This window comes from Nelumbo nucifera, chromosome 6, assembly GCF_055504915.1.
Source record: "Nelumbo nucifera cultivar China Antique chromosome 6, China Antique-T2T, whole genome shotgun sequence".
Lineage (NCBI taxonomy): Eukaryota > Viridiplantae > Streptophyta > Magnoliopsida > Proteales > Nelumbonaceae > Nelumbo > Nelumbo nucifera.
Genome location: NC_142654.1, coordinates 33,013,370 through 33,038,350, shown reverse-complemented (window position 1 = coordinate 33,038,350; position 24,981 = coordinate 33,013,370). Strand labels below are relative to the sequence as shown.

Genomic DNA, 24,981 nt, shown 5'->3' with positions numbered 1-24,981 from the left:
TCTCCCTATGAATAACAACATAAAGTACGGGAGATGTTCCCAATGTGTGGCTAGAAGCAGTGTGAGGAACGCTTTGTGAGGAGCAGATCCAGATTTCACTTTGCCCTCTCCTCCAGCTCAAAAAGGTTTTTATTTCTTTTCCTATCTTCTCTTTCATCATTTTTTATCATCTCTCTCTCTCTCAAAGTTCAGAATAAACTTATTAGGCCCAACCGCCCAAGAGATACAATAAAGAAAAGGCAAAAATGCAAAATGATCTCATAAAAGTTAAACTGATAGAAATATAGAATGCTAAAAGTGGGAGCAGAGTGTTGAAACCTAAATATACAGTTGCAAATAAAAGTTGAGGGACTTGAGCATTACTATGTAGTTTGTCCTTAATTTTATATGGATATCAGCCATGATTGAAAGCATCAATATGTTGGATATTTAAAAATTTATTTATTAGTATAAGGGCTCATCTATACCCTTCCATTATATTAATTTCAGTCGATGGCTACTATACTACTACTAATACTTACATATTAATGTTATTTAAAACTGCCACGTGTCATTAATTCCTATTTTCTTGTATTCAGTGTGTAGATGGACTAAAAAATTAATAAGTATCATACAATATACATCTACATGCATTACAATATTTTGAACTTTGATATCAAGTATGATAAGATTGGGACGGATTTTATTTGATCCAATTTATAAATGGATAGAGTTAATAAAAAAATTGAATTTGGATTTATATATACCATTTGTAACTCTTTTTTAAGTTTTTTTTCATGACATAAAAAGTTGTTTTGATTCAATAGAGATTGAGACTCGGTGATAGTGTGTATACAAGGCCAGAAAAAGTTTACTTTTACTACCTAGTCCATCACGGCTCCATTTGAATGCTCTGAAATGAAAAAAAAAAAGGACTACTTCCACAGACAATACTATTTTTATGGTGTGTGGTTGCATATAAAGTGGCCATGGAAAAAAAAAAAAAATTAATGTTTCCACTTTCCAGAATGAGCTTAGATAAAGAAAAATAATCTTCCTTATGCCCATAAATTAACTTTCCAAAAAGGGTTGCATCCCTAATTCAAACCTCACAACACCCAGATATTTCTCAAGTACTTAGATTTACATTTACAGCAAAGTCAAACACCATGAAAATGAAAATTAGGAAGGTTCAATTTTTCGTACTGGATTTCATTTCCTGAGAAAATCAATCGTTTTCCCTTGTTTTCCATGCAATCACACAGCCCACTGGTAAACCGTAAACATGTGCCCTGCTGCTACCCCAAGAGTTGTTTATCCCATTCCGATTAAGGCAGTAAAAGAATGACATTTTTTTCATTATACACTTCCCAACAGCAGGGCATTACACTGCATGGTAAACTAAGATCTTCCTTCTACATCTTAAAATCTTTGCCTTTCCCAAAATGCAAAGAAATGAAAACAAAGAGAATAATGTAGCAACTTGTGGAATTACAATTTGGATAGACAGATCAACCACCAATCATTATTGGAACACATACATTTCTTGCTTTAATCAAATACCTTGCAGTTTGGTCGAGATATACACTGCAACACACTTTTCTTCCAATCTTAGGCTTAAATGAGTAAAAAAGAAGTGATCTTCTTCCTCGTCATATAATAGTTGCCTCTTCCACATGTTTGCAATTTTTGAGGTCACAATATGAATCAATACAGCAGATATAACTTTGCCATCTTTGTTGAGATGCCAAACAGATCCCCCATCCCTGGACTGAAAAGAACTATTTCAGTGTGCAAAAATAAATAAATAAATAAAGAGAAGCATAATTCAAAGTTTAATCATCAAAGGAACAAAATTACCTTGCTCAAAATAAAGGTAGTAGTAGTGGCATGGTGGCAGCAGTAGCAGAAGCACAACCAGATGTACGATGGTTGTCCATCCTACAGCCTGCAAAACATGGTTTCTTTTCATATTAGTGGAAGCATATTGAGAAATGGAACTAGTTTCTGTAGATGTTGAGTCAGCATCAAACCCATTAGGTGTAACGTTGGATTTTAGTTGGAGTTAGAACTTCAACCAAGAAGCTGGAACTTCCTCTAGTGTTTAATTCCAACTCAACCTTCCTCAAAACCTTGACAACTTCTACTTATATTCCAAATGTTACCTAAGTGTCCATTTTAAGCTTGATTGAACCAAGTTCGTCCTATTAAAGTAGTAGAAAAAGAAAGATAACATGAACCAATGATGTTTTGACACACACACACACAAAGAGAGAGAGAGAGAGAGAGAGAGAGAGATCTACTATCACCCTTGATTTACATGTGTACATACAAGTCATTCATGCAAAAGGACACTGACAGCCTTGACATGAACTCATTTAAAGTTAGGAAGCAACTAGAAGTCATGGGTACAGGACCCTTTATTCCTTGATTTTTGTCTCCAACTTATTTCTTATTTCAGAAAAAGATCTTCCAGTTGTCTCCTTAAAGAACACCTTTCTTCTCTATCCCTTTCTTCAAACATGCCTGAATTTTCTTTTGCATCTAGATCCTCAATTCCTACTAATTAGATCTTGCTTCCTCTCCTTAAGTATCCTGAACCAATGGACGTTCCACTCCTTAATTTTGACTTTGAGCTCCTTAATTTTGCTTTCCTCCCACCATTCCTTAACCTTTTTCTGTAAATCCAATTGCACATAGCCACGTATTCTCAAACCTGAATTGTGCAGATCTCTCCCACCCAAATCTTCCTTAAAAACGGGAAATAGGCCAATGGTCGGATGCGATCCTAGGTAGGGCTCTAGAAACTAGGTTGCCCCAATGCTCATTCCAATCCAATGTGAAAAGGAATCTATCTAGTTTAGAACAAATCGAATTGGACTGCAAATTAGCCAAGTAAATTTACTGTAGGCCAACTGCAACTCTTTAAGCTCACATCCTTCAATAAATTGACTGAACTTCATCATACTTGTGCTTATTCTCTGTCTCGGACTAGTAGTCTCTTCAGTGAATCTAGCAGCATTAAAAGCACCCCCCCAGACACCACAGCCCACCCCAGAACCCTCTAATGTCCTCCAACTCCTAGAATTCATTTCTTTCCCTATATCCATTGGAACCATACACATTTATCAACACCCATTCAAAGCCATCTGTAACTTGTCTAAATTTTATTGAGACATAAATCTGCCCACCAATTCATCGTCACCCAATTTTAAGGCCCTTGATCGTAATCCTCCCTACTTGTTGCCCTTACCCTTCCTTTTCTGCCACTGCATTCTTTATCCCCTTCTACATCTTTTTTCAGTCTTTCAACCTCTCTCAATTCCCCTTTCCTTCCCCCACCCACTTCCTTCTTTTTCCTCACAAGGTGTTTAAGTTGCTTGGCTCTTTTAACTTGCATCTCAATTTATCCACAAATTCTGCAATTGATTTTTCCTTCTCTATAACACCACCCTCCACCCTAGGATCCCCAGAGCATTCCCCATTAATAGCACCAACAATATTTTCTACTAATCTCCCCCTTGACTTTGCCTCATCCTCTAATTCTTTTCTCTTCATTTCCTCCAAAAAGCTCTCTATCAGTTTCCAGATTTTCCTCCCTTTCTCCTCCTCCACAACTACTTCCTCCTCACTCACAACCCTGTTTGCAACTTGCAGTGTGAAAGTCTCCCGGGAACCTGGAGAGGAGGCATCAGTCAAAGAGCAAGAGCAAGGGTTAGTCACAAAACCAAAATTCACAAGGTTACCTAGATTCAGAAATTAGGGGGGCTCAACTGTCTTACGTGTGGCCAGACAACTTTCCTGTGCAATAGATTGGAGCTTGCTATTTATACCAGTAGCACCAACAATCTGTTTACTCCCATTGTTCTGTGGCTTATCCTCTCGCAATATCCCACTACTTGACTTCAAGTTAGCCTCCACCAAACTCTTACGGACACCCTATCTAATATTAGAATATGGTTTTGGTTTCCCCTTAAATAGAATTTGGTTTCAATCCCCAACATTCTCAACAAACTCCGCCTGGAGACAACCAACACCATTTGCCATTGGAATCAAATATGAGGCGATTGATCAAAAAAAAATCAAAGATGAGGCGCTATTGATTGCATTTCATCTCTTCAACAAACAAGATGTCAGCACACAAATCCTCCTCCAAATTCACCACAACCGTTTTCCTATTCCAAACTCTCTTCTAATGAATTGGCTTCAAAATTGTTGAGCAAGAGCAAGTGAAGAGAGGAGAGGAGAAGAGAGAAGAGAGGTGAGTCGAGTGACTGAAAGCCCTCCAGAACATAGGGGGCAAAAGAATAATTTTATTATTTATACTAGTACAGTCGAACAATATAAACAGAAGGGAAATTACAATAGTACCCTTATGGTACTAGACCTGAATATATAAACAACTGTCAACACTCCCCCTCAAGTTGGAGCATAGATATCAATCATGCCCAACTTGTTACAAAGATCATGATGTCTGGAAAGGTTTAAACCCTTTGTAAAGATGTCTGCAAGCTGGTTCTCAGAAGTGACATAATGGGTACACACTTCGCCTGTGATAACTTTCTCTCTGATAAAATGCTTGTCAACTTCGATGTGCTTTGTTCTATCATGTAGCACCGGATTGGCAGCAATGCTTATAGCTGCTTTGTTATCACAAAATAGAGTTATAGGTTTGGTCACTGGGAAACCCAACTCCCCCAACAAATTCTTTATCCACATGCCTTCAGCGACCCCGTGGGCCATAGCACGATATTCAACTTCAGCACTGGATCTAGCCACCACATTTTGCTTTTTACTTCTCCATGTAACAAGGTTCCCTCCTATAAGTGCAGTAGACACTGGTAGACTTTCTGTCACTTTGGGATCCAGCCCAATCTGCATCTGTATAAACTTCAACTTTCAAATGTCCGTGCTTTTGAAATAACAAACCAGTACCCGGATACTTCTTTAGATATCGGAGGATTCTCTCTGCTGCTTCAAGATGAGAAGACCTAGGAGCATGCATGAACTGACTGAGGACACCAACAGCATATGCAATGTCTGGGCGAGTCATAGAAAGGTATAACAATCTCCCTACAAGCCTCTGAAACTGTTTCACATCCTTGAGAGATTCACCACAGTTGTCACCTAATTTATGGTTGGGGTCAATGGGAGAATCAACTGGCTTCACCCCCATCTTCCCAGTGTCCTAAAGTAAATCTAGGACATATTTCCTTTGAGAGATGAAGATACCCTTCTTTGATCGGGCGACTTCAATTCCAATGAAGTATCTGGCAGGTCCTAGATCCTTCACTTCAAACTGAGTGGCAAGAAAAAGTTTCAATTTCTGAATTTCATCCTCTCAATCACCAGTAACAATTATGTCATCCACATATACAATTAGAGCAGCAATTTTACCTTCTCCTTTTTTCACAAACAGTGTGTGATCTGATTGACATTGCCTGTATCCTTTCTGTTGAACTGCCACATGGAATCTGCTGAACCAAGCTCTTGGTGATTGTTTCAACCCGTATAAGGACTTCTTCAACTTGCACACTTTCTGTTCATTGCCTTGGGCTAGAAAACCAGGAGGTTGAAGCATGTACACTTCCTCTTCAAGGTCACCATTCAAGAATGCATTCTTGATGTCCAGCTGGTGTAAAACCCAATCCAGATTAGCCGCAAGAGAGAAAAGGACTCTAATGGAATTCATCTTGGCAACGGGGGCAAAAGTTTATGTATAATCAACTCCATACACTTGAGTAAATCCCTTTGCGACTAAGCGAGCTTTATACCTTTCCACTGTTCCATCAGCCTTATGCTTGATTGTGAACACCCATTTACATCCAACTGGAACCTTTCCCTTAGGAAGATCAACAAGTTCCCATGTGCCATTTTTGTGAAGGGCATTAATTTCTTCCCTCATGGCATTTGTCCATTCAGGAACTGAAAGAGCTTCTGCCACATTCTTAGGGATAGGGACACTGTCAATAGAGGTAAGGAAAGCACGGAATGAGGGTGAAATGTTCTCATAGGAGACAAAGTTGGAAATGGGATGTTTAGTGGTGCACAATCTAACACCCTTCCTGTGAGCAATAGGACGATCAAGATCATTAGCAGTAGAGGAATCATTTTCAATAGATTCAAGAACATCATTGGGAGCCAAAATACCTGAGTGAGTATGATCCTCCCCCGAGGAGTCTGGTGGCACTGGAGGTACAGCTTCCGGATTCTCTACAGCTCTTGAATTTGGTTGGCCTTTGCGACGACGAGAAAAAACACGAAAAGGTGGAGGGTCAGGGAGAGAGGGAAGCTGAACCAGTTTCTCCTCATGCCTACACCCCCTGAGGAGAAATAGGATAGAAAGGCTCATCTTCAAAGAAAGAAACATCCATGGAGACAGAGAATTTACGAGAAACAAGATCAAAACAACGGTATCCCTTTTGAGTGAAGGAGTAACCAAGAAATATGCAAGGGATAGCACGAGAATCCAATTTCCCACGGGTGGGAGATAGATTTTGGACAAAACACTGGCAACCAAAGACACGAGGAATAGAAAGAAGGGGAGCCTTAGGAAAGAGAAGTTGATGTGGGGCTTTGTACTCTAACCGACGAGAGGGCATACGGTTTATAAGGTAAGTGGAACAAAGAACAGCTTCAAGCCAAAACCGTTTGGGAACATTCATATGAAGTAGTAAACCCTGAGCCACTTCAAGGAGATGTCGGTTCTTCCGTTCGGCCACACCATTTTGTTGTGGTGTGCGGGCACAAGAGCTACGGTGAAGGGAACCATGCAAAGCAAAAAATTCCATGAGGTCACTATGAAAAAATTCTTTTGCATTGTCTGATTGAAAAATTTGGATTTCAATTTGAAATTGAGTGAAGACCATCCGCTGGAAATCTTGAATGATTTTTGGTACTTCTTCCCTGGTTCGCATCGGGTATACCCAAGTATATCTAGAATAATCATCAATGAGGGTAATGAAATACTTGTAGCCACTCTCAGATGGTAAAGTAACAGGGCCCCACACATTAGAATGAACAATGTGAAACGAAGATTCAGATTTACTATTTCTTTGAAGAAAATGAGTTCTACAATGCTTACTCAACTGACACGTTTGACAAGAAAAATCAGAAACAGACATTGACTTAAACAGCTCTGGGAATACAACTTTCAAAGAATCAAAAGGCAAATGACCAAGACGACAATGCCATAAATAGACTTTTTTCTTACAGGACTGACTCAGACTGACTCATAGACTCTGTAACATGAAGACCAGCTTTATTCTCCAACATGTAAAGTCTATCAGCCATACGACCCCTACCAATCGTCCTCCCCGAGGCCAGATCCTGAATCACACAATGAGAAGGGAAAAAAGTCACTGAGCAATTCAAGGAATTAGTAACACTACTAACAGAGAACAAATTAATGAGAAAATTTGGAACATGAAGAACATCAGAAAGGGTAAGGCCAAGAGGAAGAAAGAGAGTTCCTTGACCAGCTATGGAAGAGTATGATCCATCGGCTAGTCTCACCTTGTCTCTTCCAGAAAGAGGGTGATAGGTTTGAAAGTAAGAGGACGTACCAGTCATATGTTTTGATGCTCCAGAATCAATGATCCATGGAGAGTCAGGGGTGTGAGAAGCAACATGGAAAGCAATGGCAGGGTTACCTGACGTGGATGCAAATGAGGTTGAGGGAGGAGCATCCATCTGACGAATTGCTCTATCATAGAGCTCTAAATGGTCACGGAAGGAATTCATAATGTCCTCCCTCGGGTCAGGTCCAGTGAGATGTGTCTGAGTCACAGTAGAAATGGGGGGCTGATTCTCCCGAGTAGCCATGTTGGCCATGTGATGTTTCTTTGTATTTTGCTGTCCGGACTTCTTATTCACCTCTGAACCTTGCTTCTTAGTCAGATCTTGAGCCCATTTTGGTTTCCCATGAAGATCCCAATAGGTATCTTTGGTGTGTCGGGGTTTCTGGCAATGAGTGCACCACAATTTTTCCTTATCTTCTGTTTTTTTCTAGAGATCTCCTTTCCAGGAAGAAGATCCCACACCAGTAGATACACCCCCTTTTGCAACCAACACAACAGCATCCCCACCAGGGTTGTTCATCAAATTTCTCCTGCTTTCTTCAGACTGTACAAGAGCATAGACTTCCTTAACAGATGGGAGATCCTTAGAGCTAAGAATCTGAACCATGATAGATTCATACATAGGATTCAGACCATGTAAGAAAGCAAACACCCTTTGTTGGGAGACAAGCTGTTTGTACTTCTTAGCATCCTCATCACACTTCCAATCCACACTCTGGTAGTGATCCAACTCCTTCCAGACAGATGTTAAGTCAGAGTAATAGACCGATAAACACCTCTCCCCCTGTCTACAAGTAGAAGATGCTGCCTGCAGTTGATAAATTTTGGCATAGTGTCGCAATTCTGAATATGTAGACTTTGCTTGTTCCCAGATTTCATTCGAAGTTTCAGCCCACATGAAATTCTTCCTGATTTGAGGTTGCATGGAAACCAAGAGCCAGGACATAACAATACTGTTCTCCTGATTCCATCTATCATATTCAGCACTCCCGGAGGATGGCTCTTTTATCCTCTCATTAATATAGCCTATCTTCCCCCTTGTAGTGATGTATAATTTGATCCCTCTTGACCACTCCAGGTAATTTAAACCATCAAGAGGGACAACAGCCATAGGAAAGGATAGGTCACCCCCACCCATTCCATTCAGCATTGAGGAAACTCCAAATGTGGCTGGATCTTCACTGCCCATGATATACTGAATAAAAATTGAAACAGCAACCAAAAGAGTACAGCCGTACAAGGCTATTTCAGAGATAGGTCCTTCTGACCACCGGTTTCACTGAGAGCAAAAAAAAATAAAAAAAGGGCACTGCTGTTGCAGTACAAGAACAGGTCCTTCTGACCTACAATTTCACTGAGAACAAACAACAAACTGAACACTGCTGTTGCAGTACAAGAACAAGTCTGAATGACCTAATTAGTAGGCCTGATAGCTAACCAATCAAGGAGATCAATAGGGTAGTCGAACAGTCAATCAATAAGATTAATATTGAGCAGACAATCAATCGGCTAAACAGACCATCAACAGTCCACAATACCAACAAAAAAAAGGTTTGAATACAGTTACTGTGTTAAGGAATACAGTCACTTAATAGTAGGGCAGCCGAACAGTTCATCAAACAGTAGGCAGTCGAACAGACAAGGATGATAGTACCTCTTTTAGTTTCAGATGATAGTCTCCCTTATGGTAAACCAGAACTCCTTGACTGTAAACCAGAACTCCTTCTACGAATCCTCAAACAATAGGCAGCCGAACAGAAGATGAGCAATACTTCTTTTAGTTTCAGATGATAGCCTTTCTGAAGACAGAACACCCTCTACAAACTGCAAACAATAGTCTCTCTACAATCGAGCAGACAGGAGGAGCAATTTCTGGGCTGGAAGATGAAAAGACTCTGTAACTTCTGGGTCGAACTGATTTCACCAGATTAGGAGTTCGATTGGAGACAGCACTGGATGCAACAGTAGTTAGCTTGACATCACCCTTCAGGCCTGGACGACTTGCTCTGATACCATGTTGAGCAAGAGCAAGTGAAGAGAGGAGAGGAGAAGAGAGAAGAGAGGTGAGTCGAGTGACTGAAAGCCCTCCAGAACATAGGGGGCGAAAGAATAATTTTATTATTTATACTAGTACAGTCGAACAATATAAACAAAAGGGAAATTACAACAGTACCCTTATGGTACTAAACCTGAATACATAAACAACTGTCAACAAAAATCAAAACCACTATACTCATCCTCCAATTGGTCATAGTCCACCCATCCATTGTCATTGTCATCATCATCATCCTCTGATTTGCTCCTTAATCCTTACATACCTGGGATTCGGGCCATTCGGCCGATCATCCTCCTTTCTAGAGGAAGCAACAGTGGCAGCCCTAGGCCTTGGAAACCATTGGAAAGACAATCTGACAATGATAGACAAGAAGATACCTTCGATTGCTAGCCAGACTCAAGTTGGAATGATGATGGACGATTATTTCAGTCCCTAGTCAAAGATGGATCATACATCACATGACCACTATCACGCGACCCTGATAATACATCCTTCTCCAACTTATTTAATGGGCCCAAATTTTGGCCCAAAAAAAAACCTCCACTAGGATCTAATAAAACTGGACCCACTAACATCCTTTTCTTCATATTGATATGGGATTGGCCTTTCACTGGCTCGAAAGTGGGCCCACCCTTAAATTCAAAATATTAAATTTTGAGACTTTCTTTTTCGCGGCCCAACTCGACCTATGCCCCTTAATCTTCCTTTTCCTTACCCAAATTCAATAACCCCCCTCCATAAACCCTCTCTTTCCCATCCAAACCTCCAAACCCATTTCCCAATAGTGCTTGATTATAAGTTTTTTTAAGATAAATAAAGAAAAATTTTATTAAGAAAGAAGAGAGGACTACAAACAGTGATAAGAAATCACCACAAACAGAACAAACAAACAACAACAAATCAAACCCAAACTAGCAAAACCTCTCCACTCCCATCCCAAACACCCAAATAGGCCCCCTTTCAATCTTACAAGCACCTTCAAAACTGGCACAAATCTGTTGAATTTTTTAAGCCTAAATCTTTTAACTGCATTAGGATGACCCTCACCAAACTTTTTATCTTTTTTTTTTTGAAGAATAAAAAGGAAATTCATTAAATTGAAAAAATGCAGTACATCTCAAAATACTTGTTGTCTAGATGACAAACCATCTGCTTAACAGAATTACACTGAAAAGTAATCGAAACTACATGGATTCTTAATGGTTCCTGAACCACTTCTCCCACATAACCTGCCCAATCTTCTGAGAATAAGATTCTGTCCAGCCTTCTGAGAATGGTTGGAATTTGGCCATTCGACCATGTAAACTTCCCTCCAACCAATGGTGGATCAATCAGCTCATTATTGGTTATAAATTCTTCAAACCTCCTCATACCTACAGAAGTTCTTCTCTCCCTTCCCCCCTTCATTTCATTCCTTCTCCTTACCATGTTGAAGTCCCCACCTACACACCAAGGCCCATCCCACTTTTGTCTCATCCCTCCTAATTCCTCCCACATCTTCTCCCTCTCCCCCTCCTCATTTGGCCCGTACACATTTGTTAAACCCCATCTCCAACCCCCATTTACTTCTTGTAAGCAAACTGAGACTGAGAACAATGCAACATCCTCCCCAGCCTTTTTAAAGACCCCAGAATTCCATATAATTACAGCTCCCCCTAACAGACCCAAAGCTTTAAGCTCCACCCACTCTCCTCCCTCTTCCCCCATATTTCATTTTTCAATTACATATCAAAGTTTAACAAATGTGTTAAACCACCTCTGGTTTAAAGCTTCAAAACAAGTTCCTTACTATCTCCCATTCTCCCTCATCCTTCCATCCCTCAACCCTCTCACATTCCAGCTAAGAATCCTCGTCTTCCTCCCCCTCCCCCAAATTACTTGAGCTCGTCCAACCCTTCCTCTTACTCCTCCTTCCTCATCCCACCCCTTTATTTTTTCTAAATATTCTTCCCTCTTCTTCTTCTCCTCTCATTTCTTTTTTTCAAACTTTTCAAATGTTATTTTCACAAACCCTTCCCCTCCACCAATCTTTTTATCTCCATTTATTCACCCTTTCAAGCTCCAACACTGGAACTTACTATGTCCTTATTGGCCTTTGATAGCCCACCAAAATCAGCTTCCACTTCCAAGAAAGCATTCCTAGCAAAATCCTTTCCACCTAAGAAGAATAACCCCAGCCTTTTTTATCAGTAAACTTAAAGAAATATTTATTGATACAGAGAAAATTTACAAAGGAGAGCAGCCTTGGCTACCTTTTGAAAAATAGAGAGATTATTAGCTTGGCAAAGGAGATTGGGGTGTATTTTAAATGGGTAAGAAGGTCAGCAAATGGAATGGCTGACACTTTAGCTAAGCAAGGAGCTACTAGGGAGGCTTTGTTTTGGGCTTGTTTGTAAGTTTTTGTTTGTTTTGATTTTTTTTTTTTTTCATCAATAACAATGAGAGTTTTTGTTTTGATATTCCATCCATTTTGTGGGTGGTAAATCTGTAATCTTTTCAATTCTTTAATGAAAGTTACCATTTCCTATCAAAAAAAATAGAGAGCACCAAAGAGACAACCCCAGAAAAATAAGGGGTTTGCCAATGTGTCTTGTAAGTTTTTGCTTTGATATTCCATCCATTTTTGCGCCTCACCTTACCTAACTCCTTGGAGTAATCCACCTGCATCCAAAAAGAGCAAAAATTCTATCCCAAATATAACCTGCAAATGGGCAAGAAATAAAAAGATGAAGGGCAGATTCACCATCTAGGTCTTTTCCTTTGCATCGAATCGCAAGTGCTGCATCATGGCAAACTTCCCAGCAAAAAGCACTCACTTTTGGAACAGGACAGAACCAAACTTCCTTAACTGGGAAAGAAGCTGAGAGGGAGAGAGGGGCAGCCAAGGCTTCTAAAAAGGGGGAGACACTAAAAGCCCCCGAGGGATTACCAGTTCACACCCGAGTGTCTACTCTAGTGCCGTCGAGGAACACCCCTTCCAGCAAAAGGAGGTTGGAGACATGAATCAATTCTGAATCTTTGACATTTCTCCAGAAACCCAAATTCCACCCAAACCCCGAAAGTGAAGGAGAAGGGAATAGGAAGTCAGCAATAGGTTTACCCTTGAGAGATGATAAAGCAAATAGAGAAGGAAATGTAATCTTCAAGGGATTTTCACCCACCCAGAGATCTTCCCAGAATCTTACTTTATTTCCCAAGTTGAGATCATACCTGATGTTATTAAGGAAAAGTGGAAGGATCTTGTGGATTGTTTTCCATGGTGCAGCTCTAGAAGCCCTGCTAGAGACCCCAGCATCCCACCCGTTCTCAAAGAGCCCATGAATGCCAGTCACCACTTTTGCCCAAAGTCTATCTGTCTCCCATAGGAATCTCCACAACCATTTGCCTAATAATGCCCTATTTTTATCCTTAATCCTACCCAAACCCAAGCCACCTTTCTTCTTCCCTCTACACACAATATCCCATCTAATGAGATGATCCCTCTTCTCCTCCCCTGATTCCCACAAAAAATCCCTCATGATCTTCTCAAATATTTTGACAATGGGCTGAGGCATTTCAAACACCGAGAGAAAATAAACCAGGAGGTTTGCTAAAATTTAATGAGAGTTATCCTACCCCCTAATGAAATGTAGTTTCTCTTCCAGGTAGAGAGCTTCTTTTCAAATCTTTCCACTTCTAGATCCCAAAAACTCAAAGATCTAGGGTTAACACTTAGCACCAAGAGGGAGTCCTAAATATTTCAAAGGCCAGTCGCTTGAGCCACACCTCAGTTCTCTAGCCCACATATCTATCTCCTCTTGACCCATGTTGACCCCTGCCACCACACTTTTGCTCAGATTTACCTTTAAGCTTGTCACCTTCTCAAAAAGCCTCACTAAAAATCTTTGGTCTCTAGCACATTGATCTCCCTCAGCTTCACAGAAAATGATAATATCATTTGCAAACTATAAGTGGGTGACCACCACTTCCTCTCTTCCTATTCTCCATCCCCTAATTATGCCCATCTCATCAGCTTTTGAAATCAATCTGCTAAAGACCTTGGCAACGAAGGTGATAGGCATTCATCAAAAATAAATAAAAAAGGTGACAGGGGATCTCCTTGCCAGACCTCATCATCCTCAACCTTTTCCATTTCTGAACCATCCTCTAAAGGTGTTGTTCTGTATTTTCTTCTCTGGTAGACCCTTGTTTTGTTTACTTCAATCTCTTTGCTTCCTTCCTTTTCCTCCGCTTCCTTACATAGTTGTCAAGGTGACACCTAGGCGACAAGGCACCCTTGGAGGCTCGCCTCGCCTAATCGCCAAGCAGTTTTCTATAGTGTGTTAGACAAAACTTTTATATTCTTAATTTTTTAAGGTTATAATTTTAAAATAGGCATTTCTAAACTAAAATATTCATTTTGTGTGTTTATATACTAATTTCTTTTTATTATTTTCTTATTTGTTAGGGTTTAATCAACACAAACATTGCTAAATGCTGTATTGAACCCTGAAAGACTTCAAAACCTGAACCAATAAGGAAGAACTTAAAATGTTGTCTAACCAACACATTTACTTCTTTTTCTTTACTAATTTTGTGTGTCTATACTATATACCAATTGCCTTCTTCCACCTTTTCTTTTCTTCTTTTCCTATAACAGAAATAGGGGTTCAGCCCTTATATTTTTTAAAATTTCTTCTCTTTTTTCTTTTTTTCTCATGAATATGTTGGAATATGTTGATTTTCTATACTTTAACATGAAGTTTATACTTTTCTCATGAAAATTATGGACAATTTATTAAGGAAATATGATTATGGAACCTAGGGAACTACCCTAGGATACACATTTTTACTTGAAAAAATCCATCGCCTAGGCGACTAGGCCTTGTCTCCTAGCCTCGCCTTGGCACATTGAAAATTATGCTTCCTTATAAAGACCATTCTTTACCTGCACCTCCCCCAAACTATCCTCCTCATCACTTGTAGTCTTGATTTTCTCTTCCTCTTTCCCTTCCTCTCCTTCCAACCTCATAGTTCCCTCCCTTATATAAACAAGAACTAATCTAGACCCTTCCCTGAATCCTTCAACCAACCATTGCAATACCTTGCCATCAAGAGAAAGTCATGGCACCCCAATCCCATTCACTTCTCCCTTTCCATTTGATTCCCCCTCTGCTCCCTGAGAACTGGCATTCAAATTCCTACTTGCACCAGGTCCCTCATCTTCTGAACAAACACAGGTAGGGGAAGATGAAAGACCCACAATGGTATCCATTGTCACCCCTCCCAACCTAATCACCTCCACCAGCACATTGATACAGGTACAAGTATCCTATTTAATACACTGGGACTTAAGTTTTATATTTAGCTTTCCAAGCTATGTATCATTATTTCTTAATGATTATAATTTAATTAGACTTCTAATTTCTACAAGTTTATAGTATGGTTTTATAAAAGTATCCTATATAAACACTGATTGAAAAGTATGTATCCCCTATAGGCCTATAAGTGTGTATGCAGTATCAGTTTCTTAGGCTCTGTTTGGGAAGAGTGCAAATGTCGGTTTGATTCATTAATGCACTCTGGTTCAGTTTTGCAGGTGTTTGATAAGAATGCATTTGAGTATTGAAAATGATAGCAATCATGAATTCCAAAACATGTTTGCGCTCAAAATGAGAGCAAAGTCTACATCCAAAAAATGGATGCAAACTTTTTTTCCACTGAAAAGTTGGTTAATGTAAAAAAGGTATATCAAGTCTTGGAATTCGTGTTTCCATCCATCACAACTAAAAAGTGTTTAGCAAGAGTATGAAACTATCATTGCAAAACTAAACGAACTTTGCATTTTTATCAGCTAGACATATTTGTATTTGCACTCTTCCCAAACGGAGCCTTATCAAATATATATAGTGCCTCATATAGGCTGTACTGAGGATGTATATGCATTTGACTATTTGAGTAAAATCAAATACAAAGCCTACGGTTCCAAGATAAAAGCAAGAAAAAGCCACAGAAAGAGTGAGAGATGCATCAGGCCTAGGATAGGATATAAACCTCACTTCCTCTGGGACAACACTCTTATACAAGAATGACAAGGAGACACTAAACAAATATTAAAATAAGCAGAGACTTTGCAAGACAAAAAACAATAAAAAGTACCTCATAGAAGCAAAGATCTAGTCATAAACAGGATACTTCTGTAGCCAGAACCCATGCAAGGTCAAGAAACAACTTGCCTGCAAAAAGAACAAGGCAAAGTACACGACATAAGATCTAGTCTATGGAATATAGAATACAGAAATGTAATAAATACCTTTTTACTCAGTAGTGCAACCAAATATTTGATGCAGACCTGAGTACAAGAAAATGCCACTTAAAAAATGGGGCTTCCTTGCAAGGAGTTATTTTGCAGAAGTTCATCTTTAGCTTTAGAAATCAACCTCTGCTGCTGCCTGAGAACCCACTGAGACTGTTAACATAGATCTGAAATTCCAAATCTAGCAAATCCTTGTATTCCACTAGCAGGTCAAGATTTTACTCAGAGATTGTTACTCAAGTTTGGAAGGCTCATTAATAGACTGAATTGGCTTAGCATTCTCTGGAAGCAGACCCCGCTTGATAATACCTTCTGATATTAGAGTAGCTTCTCTTGAAAAGCCTGAACTACACAGACCATGAACCAATGTGGTATACGTAATTTCATCCAACGTAATGCCTCTTTGCATCATCTGATCACATATTCTGAAAGCCTCTTCTATTTTCCCTCCTTTGATGAATCCGTATGTCAATATGTTATATGTCACAATATCTGGAACAACACCATTCTCCACCATCGTCCCTAGAATCTTGGCTGCTTGTTGCATGTCACCCATCTTAGCATATCCATTAATCATAACAGTGTAAGTAAACTTATTTGGAGCTATTCCGTATGCAGTCATTTCCAGCAAAATGTTACTAGCTCTGTCCACCTTGCCTAACTTACAATACCCATCAATCAGCGAAGTGTAACAGAAAACTTCCGGTGTCAAGCCTTCTTTTCTCATCTCATCAAGAAGGTCCTTAGCTTCCTCAACCTGGCCAACTTTGCACATCCCATGTATTAATGAGTAGTATGTCCTAACAGTTGGTTTGATACCCTTATTCCTCATTTCATTGCAAACCCTAATGGCCTCCAATATATTTTTGTTTCTACAGTATCCTCCAATTAAGGTATTATATACAACAGAATTCAGCTCCAGCTTTTGGTTAACCAATTCATTGAAGAGACTTTGCCCTTCTTCAACTCTCTTAGATTTGCAAAATCCATCTATCATGATGCTGTACATTGAAAGATCAGGCACCAAGCCATCTCTTTTGCACTCATCCCAAAGACCAATAGCTTCATTTATTTTGCCTGTATGACATAGTCCTTGTAACAGTGCACCATATGTGATGATATCTGGTTTAAATCCTTGCTTAACCATATCTTCCTTTAGCTTAAACCCTTCTTCCAACTTCCCCTCCTTGCAACACCCCGAGATGAGTGTGTTGTATGTGATCCTATCCAGTGTCAGTCCTCTCTCAAACATCTCTTTCAGAAGTCTAACTGCCTCTTGCATATTACCACACTGACAGAGCCCATGAATCAAAGCATTTGAGGTTACTGTATTGGCTCCAAGCCCTTTCTCCAATAGCTTAAACCAAACATTGATTGCCTCAGAATGCTTCCCCCCTTTACAAAGCTCACTGACCAGCTTTGTCAGAATCCCATCATTGGGTCTTAAATTCCTCAGCACCATCTCCCTAAAGAGATAAAACGCAGTATCCAACCTAGATTCCATGCATAGCCAGTGGATAACTGAATTAAAGGCAAAAGGATTTATGGAAACCCCTCCAGATAACATCTCCTCCAAAATTCTCTCAGCTTGTTCCATCTTACCAACCTTACATAAACCTTTAATAAGTGAATTGTAAGTTACTGAATTTGGATAGATCCCCTTGGACACCATCACGACCCTTATTTTTGAAGCTTCCTCAAAATTCCCTACTTTGCAGTACCCATCAATTATTGTGTTATAAATAACTTCATTTGGAGAAATTCCCTTCTCTGACATTTCCCTTAAAATGCAGCTTACATCCTCAAACCTCTCAGATTTCATCAGACCATTTATGAAAATACCGTAAGTTTTAAGGCTAGGGCTCAGACCACTGTTAACCATTTTCTCCTTGAAGCTAAAAGCCTCCTCTAAATTTCCTTTCTTCAAGAACCCGTCAATAACTGTATTATAGATAACTACATTGGGAGATATTCCCGACTCCTCCATTTTCAAAAACAACCTGGTAGCTTCTTCAATTTTCCCAGCCTTGCAGAATGCATTAATTGCAATTCCAAATGAGTAAACATCAAATGAGAGACCTTTATACATTATCCTAAAAACCTCATAACTACTCTCGAGTTCATTCGCCTTCACAAGCGAACCCAACAGGAAATTACATGTCTTCAAAGATGGAAACTGACCGTGACCCGTCAGCAACTGAAACACATCAAACGCAATCCCCAATCCCAAATTCTTAAATTGCGTGCAGTATACATGAACTAGCAAATCAAACACCGAAGTTGTCGAACTCGAACCAGCAATTGCCCGGGCAATCTCAAGATGCCTGTCATTTCGATTGTCAAATATAACAGGCACATTTCCATCTATTAAACGGATCAAAAGCAACCGGGCGGGCACAATGGTATTCGATCCAACAAGCAGACTAATTAGAAGGCAATAAGATCTGACCGTGAAACGGAAACCAAGTGATTGAGATGCAAATGTGAAGAAATTCAGTGCAGTCTTAGGGTTCACAGAGTCTCGCATGTCAAAGAAGAGACGATCGAAATGATGTGGTGACAAATGACAGAGGACTTCTCTACATTTGGAGGTATCGAGAGACTTGTTTGAAAGGATTGAAGCTACCTTATTTAGAATACTCCGATCGTATGGTGGCGGCGGCGGCGGTAGCGGTTGTTGTTGTTGAGGATATTGCTGTTGAGAGGTAGAGGTGGCGCGAGACGAGCAACGGATGAAGGATAAGACCAGAGGTGTATGTTTGGGCTCTATGGAAGTAGCGATTCTTCTCAAATCCATAGATGACAGAAATGGAGAAAGAACCCTGCAGATTTGTTTTCAGACGTTAAAAGAAGGAGGTTTCGGTGGCAGTGGCAGTGGCCGTGGCAGTGGCCGTGGCGGTGGCGCCATGAGAGTCTCTGATCATCGAAAGGAGTTAAATGTGGCCACGCTCAGTATGACGGAGAGAGATGGCTTCAACCCCTGCCACAAACGGGCGAGAGGGAAAATGCCTTGGGGAGGGTTTCAGCCCCTCAGGTTCAACTTCTCAATTAGGTTGTGAGTCTTGTGACTTGTGGATGGAAGATCCGGGTCTACCCGAAACCAGTCCATGACTATTAACTGCAAGTCTGCAAGGTACAAAGCTACAAATACAGAAATGTTCAATACCAATTCGTATGTGTGATTCATACAAATGCAAAGTTGTTTTGTAATAATAATTTTGTGCTCTTGCCAAATGAGTTAATAATTGTGATAGGTATAAATACAAATTTTAGACCGAAATCCACCATTTTTTATATTAAAATAAAAATTGAGTGTGAATGCCTCTTGAAATCCATGTCTCCCTAGCATTGACAAATTATCTCCTCTCAATAAAAGAAGTTCCAACTTGGAATGGCAATGGGGTGGGGCAAGGATGGGGAGCCATTCTCCATTCTCGTCCCCGTTCCCGTCCCCATGAAAATCCCTATCGGACCTATTCATATCCTCATTGGCGGGGACAAGGTTATCTCCATCCCAGTATTTTTTTATGATACCAACCATTTTGTTTTTATTTTCTATTTTGTTTTAAAATTAAAAATAAAATAGTTAAAATTTACAATATTATTAAATCAAATCCAAATATATTCAAACATAGTCAATCATATTTTTAAAATAGGACAAATTTCTTAAACTATCCTTATGATTTAGTTAATTTACTAATTTTACGCTTACTGTTTACATATTGTCTTAGATTACCCCTAAGTTTTCTGACATTTATCCGAAACCTCTTGTCATTGATATTCGTTAATGGAAAGATGAAAAACACTATTTTACCCATTTCTTTCCTTCAAATTTTCAAAATGAAACAAGAAAAGGTAAAGTTGTCTGACAAACCCTTTCTACCTCCGGTTGCCAAAGCCTGAAAACTTGGCTCTCTATTTAATGCAAAAGAAAGGGGTCTTTTTCCTCTTCTCCCTGTCTTTCTACAAACTTGATGAAAACAGTTTGTTTCGTTATTCATTCTTCTTGACAGTGGAACAGGGGACGGCACAACAGTTGCCCCTCATCGTTGTTGTATAGCCATCACTGGAATCAGTACTTGACCCAAGACCTTGTCTCTTCCTAACCCTATTCAATCCTCCATAGAGACCATCAAATAATCTTCCAAGGTCTTAGGGATGACGAATAGCATATCCTCTTAGCACCTGGTTTCCTAGTTGGGCCTTTCCCGAAAGCTCTATTCCTCGCCATTGCCGACCCTTTTTATATTATGACTTTTTATGCTTAGGACTCTGACCGCCAAGCTTCCATCAGTCTTCCTAAATCCTAGTGTCAAGTCTCAATCCTCTTCCAACTTTTAAGATAAAATAAAGGTTAAGCCATCATTCCAAATTCATTCTATTCTTGTGAAAATGAAATGGTTTGTACCCCTAATATCAACAGGGGCTGATATTTACAGTTTAATCTGTCATAGCCACAGCATAAGGGCAGAAGCTTACTAATACAGGCTTCAGAAATTTGCCTAATGCAGATATCAGATTGGATCCTATTGAATCGACTCGGCTTTGTTGATTTGTTTTGTGTTCTCTAATATCAGTGGCTTTCTTCATCCCTGTGTTGTTGTCAGTGACAACTACTGTAAAGAATGTGTGAAGAGCTCAGTTTGTTGCTGTTGAAAGGAAGAAGAGTGAAGAAGGAGGAGGGAAAGGGATGAAGGGTAAATTTGTGTTTAAAAAAAAAATATATGTCACGTGTGTATGGGTTTTGACATAACACTAATGGATGCTAACGGAAAGGGTAGAGCTAGTCAATTGTCAAAAACAATAAGGTTGGTTTAAGACAATAGTTAAACGTGTACGGTTTGTCAATTAGCTAAACAATAGGGGTAGTTTAAGAAATTTTCCCTTAAAAATATTATACATATGTATATAGATAGGGGTGGGCAAAAAACCAAAAAACCGAACCGACCAAAAAAAATGACTGAAATTGAATCGAATAATCGGTCAACCGAACCGGTCAATTCGATTTCGATTAACCATTTAAAAAAAATGGTGGTTAACTGGACCAACCGATATATATGCAATAATATATGTATAATATTATATATTATATATATATATATATATATATATTTTTTGAAAATCGAATTCGGCGGTCTGAGAGACTTTTAGCCTACCGATTTATTTATTTGAAAATTGGCAGTCTTGTCTTTTCCCCAGAGCCCAAACTCCTCCTTCTCTTTTTTCTCTCTCAGTTTCTTTTTCTCTTTTCTCTCTCACTCTCTCAGATCTCTCTTAACTCTTCTAACTTCTTGTCTTCTTCGACAGCAATTGCGCGGCCCTGCGCCAACCACCAACAACATGGCAGGCAGCAATACCAAGCAGCAATGCCAATCGCTGCCTCGCCGACAACGCCATCTATATCTCTCTTCTCTCTCTCTTTCACCTCTCCTCTCTACGTCTTGGTCTCAGTTCTCTTAACTCTTCTAACTTCTTGTCTTCTTCGATAGTAACCACCAAGCAATCGCGCGGCCCGCACCAACCACCAACAGCACAGCAGGCGGCAACACTAGTCACCGCCTTGCCGACAATGCCATTTGTATCTCTTTTCTCTCTCTCACCTCTCCTCTCAGTGTCTCCGCCAGGCACCATCTCTCAAGTCTCAAGCTCTCACTTCAGGCAACACTCAACAGCAACCACCGGTCCACCGATGCTAACCAATCTAGCATTGATGGTAACCACCGGCACTGAGAACAACCACTGACTACAACGGTTTTAGTTATTTTTTTTTTTATTTTAAGTGCATAAAAAACTGAAAAATTGAAGCGCAATTATCCGGTCCACCAGTTAACCGGTTCACCGATTGCATCGGTTCGGTTTCGATTTGGATATTTAAAAAACCGATTAGATCGGTTCAATTTGAAAAAATAGCCCACAGTCAAATTGTGATCACCCCTATATATAGATACAAGCATACACATATACATATATATAAGTAGGGATCCCTTTAGGACTAGAATCGGGGGCCCCATAGGGCAAGGAATACTCTCCCCGTCCCTACCGACGGGGATGAAAATTTCCCTACCCCCACCCCATTTGGGGTGAGTTCCCATGAGGGTCAAGGAAATGGGGAAAACTGCCATCCCTGGTTCCAACACAATCTATGACCACACATCTCATGCATGGTGAGATGTGTAGACACCGATCATGTTGGAAGAGCACTGGAATGGTTTTCGTTGGGAAGAGATCTCAACTTAAAAATATGTTGGAAATATATATAACACGGTCGTTCTTATAATACAACAAATAAGGTTATAGCCCAAACTTGGATTATGCATGGTTGCTTGGTTGAGTTGTTGAGATCTATTTATCACATTCGTTTCCGCAAGAATCTGTGATTTTGAGGATTTGGAAATCATTGATATGTGCATTGACGGCATGATGGACATGGCAATGCTATGTTAGGTCTCAAGACTCTCAACTTCAATAACTTAAGGGGGGTTGCGGGTGTTGATGGTTTTGCTTTATAAAACAAAATCCACTGCTTTCCATGTCAACAAAAGCAATAAATTTTTGCTCCTGTGGCACATGTTTTTGTTATAGAAAACAAAACAATTCGCAGTAGCGAACACTCTTTAAACCATGCCATGATTGGTAGTACATATTCAATTCTTCATTTGCCTCCTAGGTAAAATGTATATGCCCGAGAGCATTGTACTTATCAATTGTTTCAGTTGCCATCCAGTTTATAATAGCCTAATTAGTTCAACCTCCACCCATCGACATGTCAAGATAATACAATGTGAAGTTCCTATTGTACCCCTTTCTTCTAAATCCCAAAATCGAAAAATCTTGTTTTCTACAAGTTTCAAACCCAACATTCGAAACCCCAATATTCCCTCCCTCACTGTGGGTCATCCTATGGAGTTTGTTCGATAGTTTGGGCAATATCTAAAAGCAAAGGGGAATTTATGAGTTGCTCCTAGTGTTCTCTCACCATAGTGAAAGGATATTGGATATATGTTATTTTGAATTGTTTTTGTTCCATTTTCCTTGCACCGCACTGGCCGGTATCTTTGTTTTCTCCTACTTTGTTTGAGGTTTAAGGAAGCTCAAGCTGAATCGTCACCAAATTTCCAACAACAGAGGTCATTGGAGTTCTATCCACATCTTACTTGCATACGGTAGGGCATTGACTTCTTGGAGGAGGTAACTATGTTTGTATTTTGGTCCACCTTAAATAAATTATGTTCTTATGAACGTTTCTATCATTGATCACAATACAACAATGAATTGTTCGGATGGCTAGTGTTATGGTTCACAACTACGGTTTGATGGATTTAGGTTAAGGAGAGCAAAGTATAATCCTATGTCATCACGAGGGAATTTGTTAGTTCGTTATAATAGGAAATGCCAGTGGTTATTGAAATGTGAATTTATTGAATTACTGCTTTACTTGAAAAATCAAGGAAGGTAACATACCTCACAGTTGGTTTTTGAAGATGATAAAGGACTTGTGACCTATGATCAATTGGTAAGTTTCAATATTTTGAAAAGATCACTAATTAGTTAAATGCTATTGGCTGTCTTGGTTTGTTGTTATTATAAATCAGGAACTTTAGTGGCAACAATTTGATTCATAAAGTTGTTGAGTATAATTTTGGCATGTGTCTTGTTTGAGAATATTCTGTCGATTGTGTAATTGGTTTTGATAGTGTTTTCAAGGAAGTCATATACGGTAGGAGAGGCAAATCAATACACTAGGGATTCACCACTATATCTAGTACATGAAGAAAATATGGGTGCACCCATTTGTTGTTATCTCAACCCATTGGTGTACTATGATATTAATGTAGGGTGAGGGTTTATACAAGTAGATAAAGTATTGAAAGTGATAAATATTGTTGGATGTTGATAATTCTATAAGTGTGAGAGAACATGGCATCTATGAATGATTGTTGATGTTGTCTAGGAATCAACCAATGAATTATTGTTTTGGATAGAATGGCAATATTTGTGGTTGATAGGCAAGTATGGCAATTGTTGCTTAGAAATGACTAGTACCTTGCTTGGAGTAAAATGCAGTACCAGGAGAACCCAAACAACAGAGGAAGATAGAAGGAGAATAGTGAAAGGCAATACCAAAAGAGTAAAAAGATAGTAGAAGAGGAAAGAGAGAATGATGATTACAGTAGTATGAAGTTCATATAAGAAGGAAGTGTTGTATATATAGAAAATGATCAACAAACAAAACCATTTGCCAAGGAAATGAAATTATAATGGCTATTCACCAAGTCAATCAAACACTGACTGCAATACGAAGAGACATAAACTTTACACAATTAATCCCACTGAAATACGAAGAGACAGACACTTTCCCAATCGAGCATGCAAAACAATACAGTAAAAAACCCCATTGAAATACGAAGAGACAAACACTTTATACGATTAATCCCAGTCGAGCATGCAAAAAAAAAAAATAATTCTTGGATGAGAACTGCTGCAAGTGACGGGAGGACATAATCTATCAGATTTATCATCGATAATATCTATGCAGCATGTAGTACACGTGTCCATCATGCAAAAATAATTGATCATACTTCCCTGGAAGGTCGCCGGAAAACGACAAGGTAGGCTCTCTTTCGGATTCCAAAACAGGGCCATGGATCTTGAAGGGCAAAACAGGACCATTGAGACCTTCCTTCGAACATCAGCGTAAACAAGACCATCGAAGGTCGCTGGAATCTTGGAGGGCAAAACAGGAAGGTTGCCAGAATCTTCGAAGAGGAGACAGGCTCTCCTTCGGACAACAACGTAAAGAGGGCCATTGAAGGTCGTCGGACAGTAGCGTAGATAGGGAAACTCGAAAGAGAGGGCAAAATAGGAAGGTCGCTGAAATCTTCGAAGAGGAGACAGGCTCTCCTTCGGACAACAACGTAAAGAGGGCCATCGAAGGTTGCCGGACAACAGTGTAGACAGGGATTATTGGATGAGAACTGCTGCAAGTGACAGGTGGACATAATTTATCAGATTTATCAGCGATAAGATCTATGAGGCAACATGTAGTACACGTGTCCATCATGCAAAAATAA

General features: G+C 39.6%; 1 protein-coding gene across 2 annotated transcripts; it reads right to left on the bottom strand.

Annotated features, from left to right (window-relative positions):
• Window positions 1–1,161: 1,161 nt before the first annotated feature.
• LOC104606408 (uncharacterized) lies at window positions 1,162–18,847 on the bottom strand. 2 transcript variants are annotated; one of them, XM_010271578.3, is made up of 4 exons: window positions 15,947–18,847; window positions 15,754–15,830; window positions 1,840–1,927; window positions 1,162–1,750 (listed from the first exon to the last, which is right to left on the bottom strand). In XM_010271578.3, the coding sequence occupies exon 1, from the start codon at window positions 18,705–18,707 to the stop codon at window positions 16,143–16,145; it is 2,565 nt and encodes an 854-aa protein (XP_010269880.1). In that variant the 5' UTR covers window positions 18,708–18,847; the 3' UTR covers window positions 1,162–1,750; window positions 1,840–1,927; window positions 15,754–15,830; window positions 15,947–16,142. The 2 variants fall into 2 exon arrangements, with proteins under 2 accessions (XP_010269880.1, XP_010269879.1); XM_010271577.3 differs by having other exon boundaries at window positions 1,312–1,750; window positions 15,908–18,847.
• Between the last annotated feature and the right edge of the window lie 6,134 nt (window positions 18,848–24,981).

Coding starts and splice junctions, on each gene's coding strand:
- LOC104606408 (XM_010271578.3), bottom strand. CDS start 18,707: ATGGATTTGAGAAGAATCGCTACTTCCATAGAGCCCAAACATACACCT.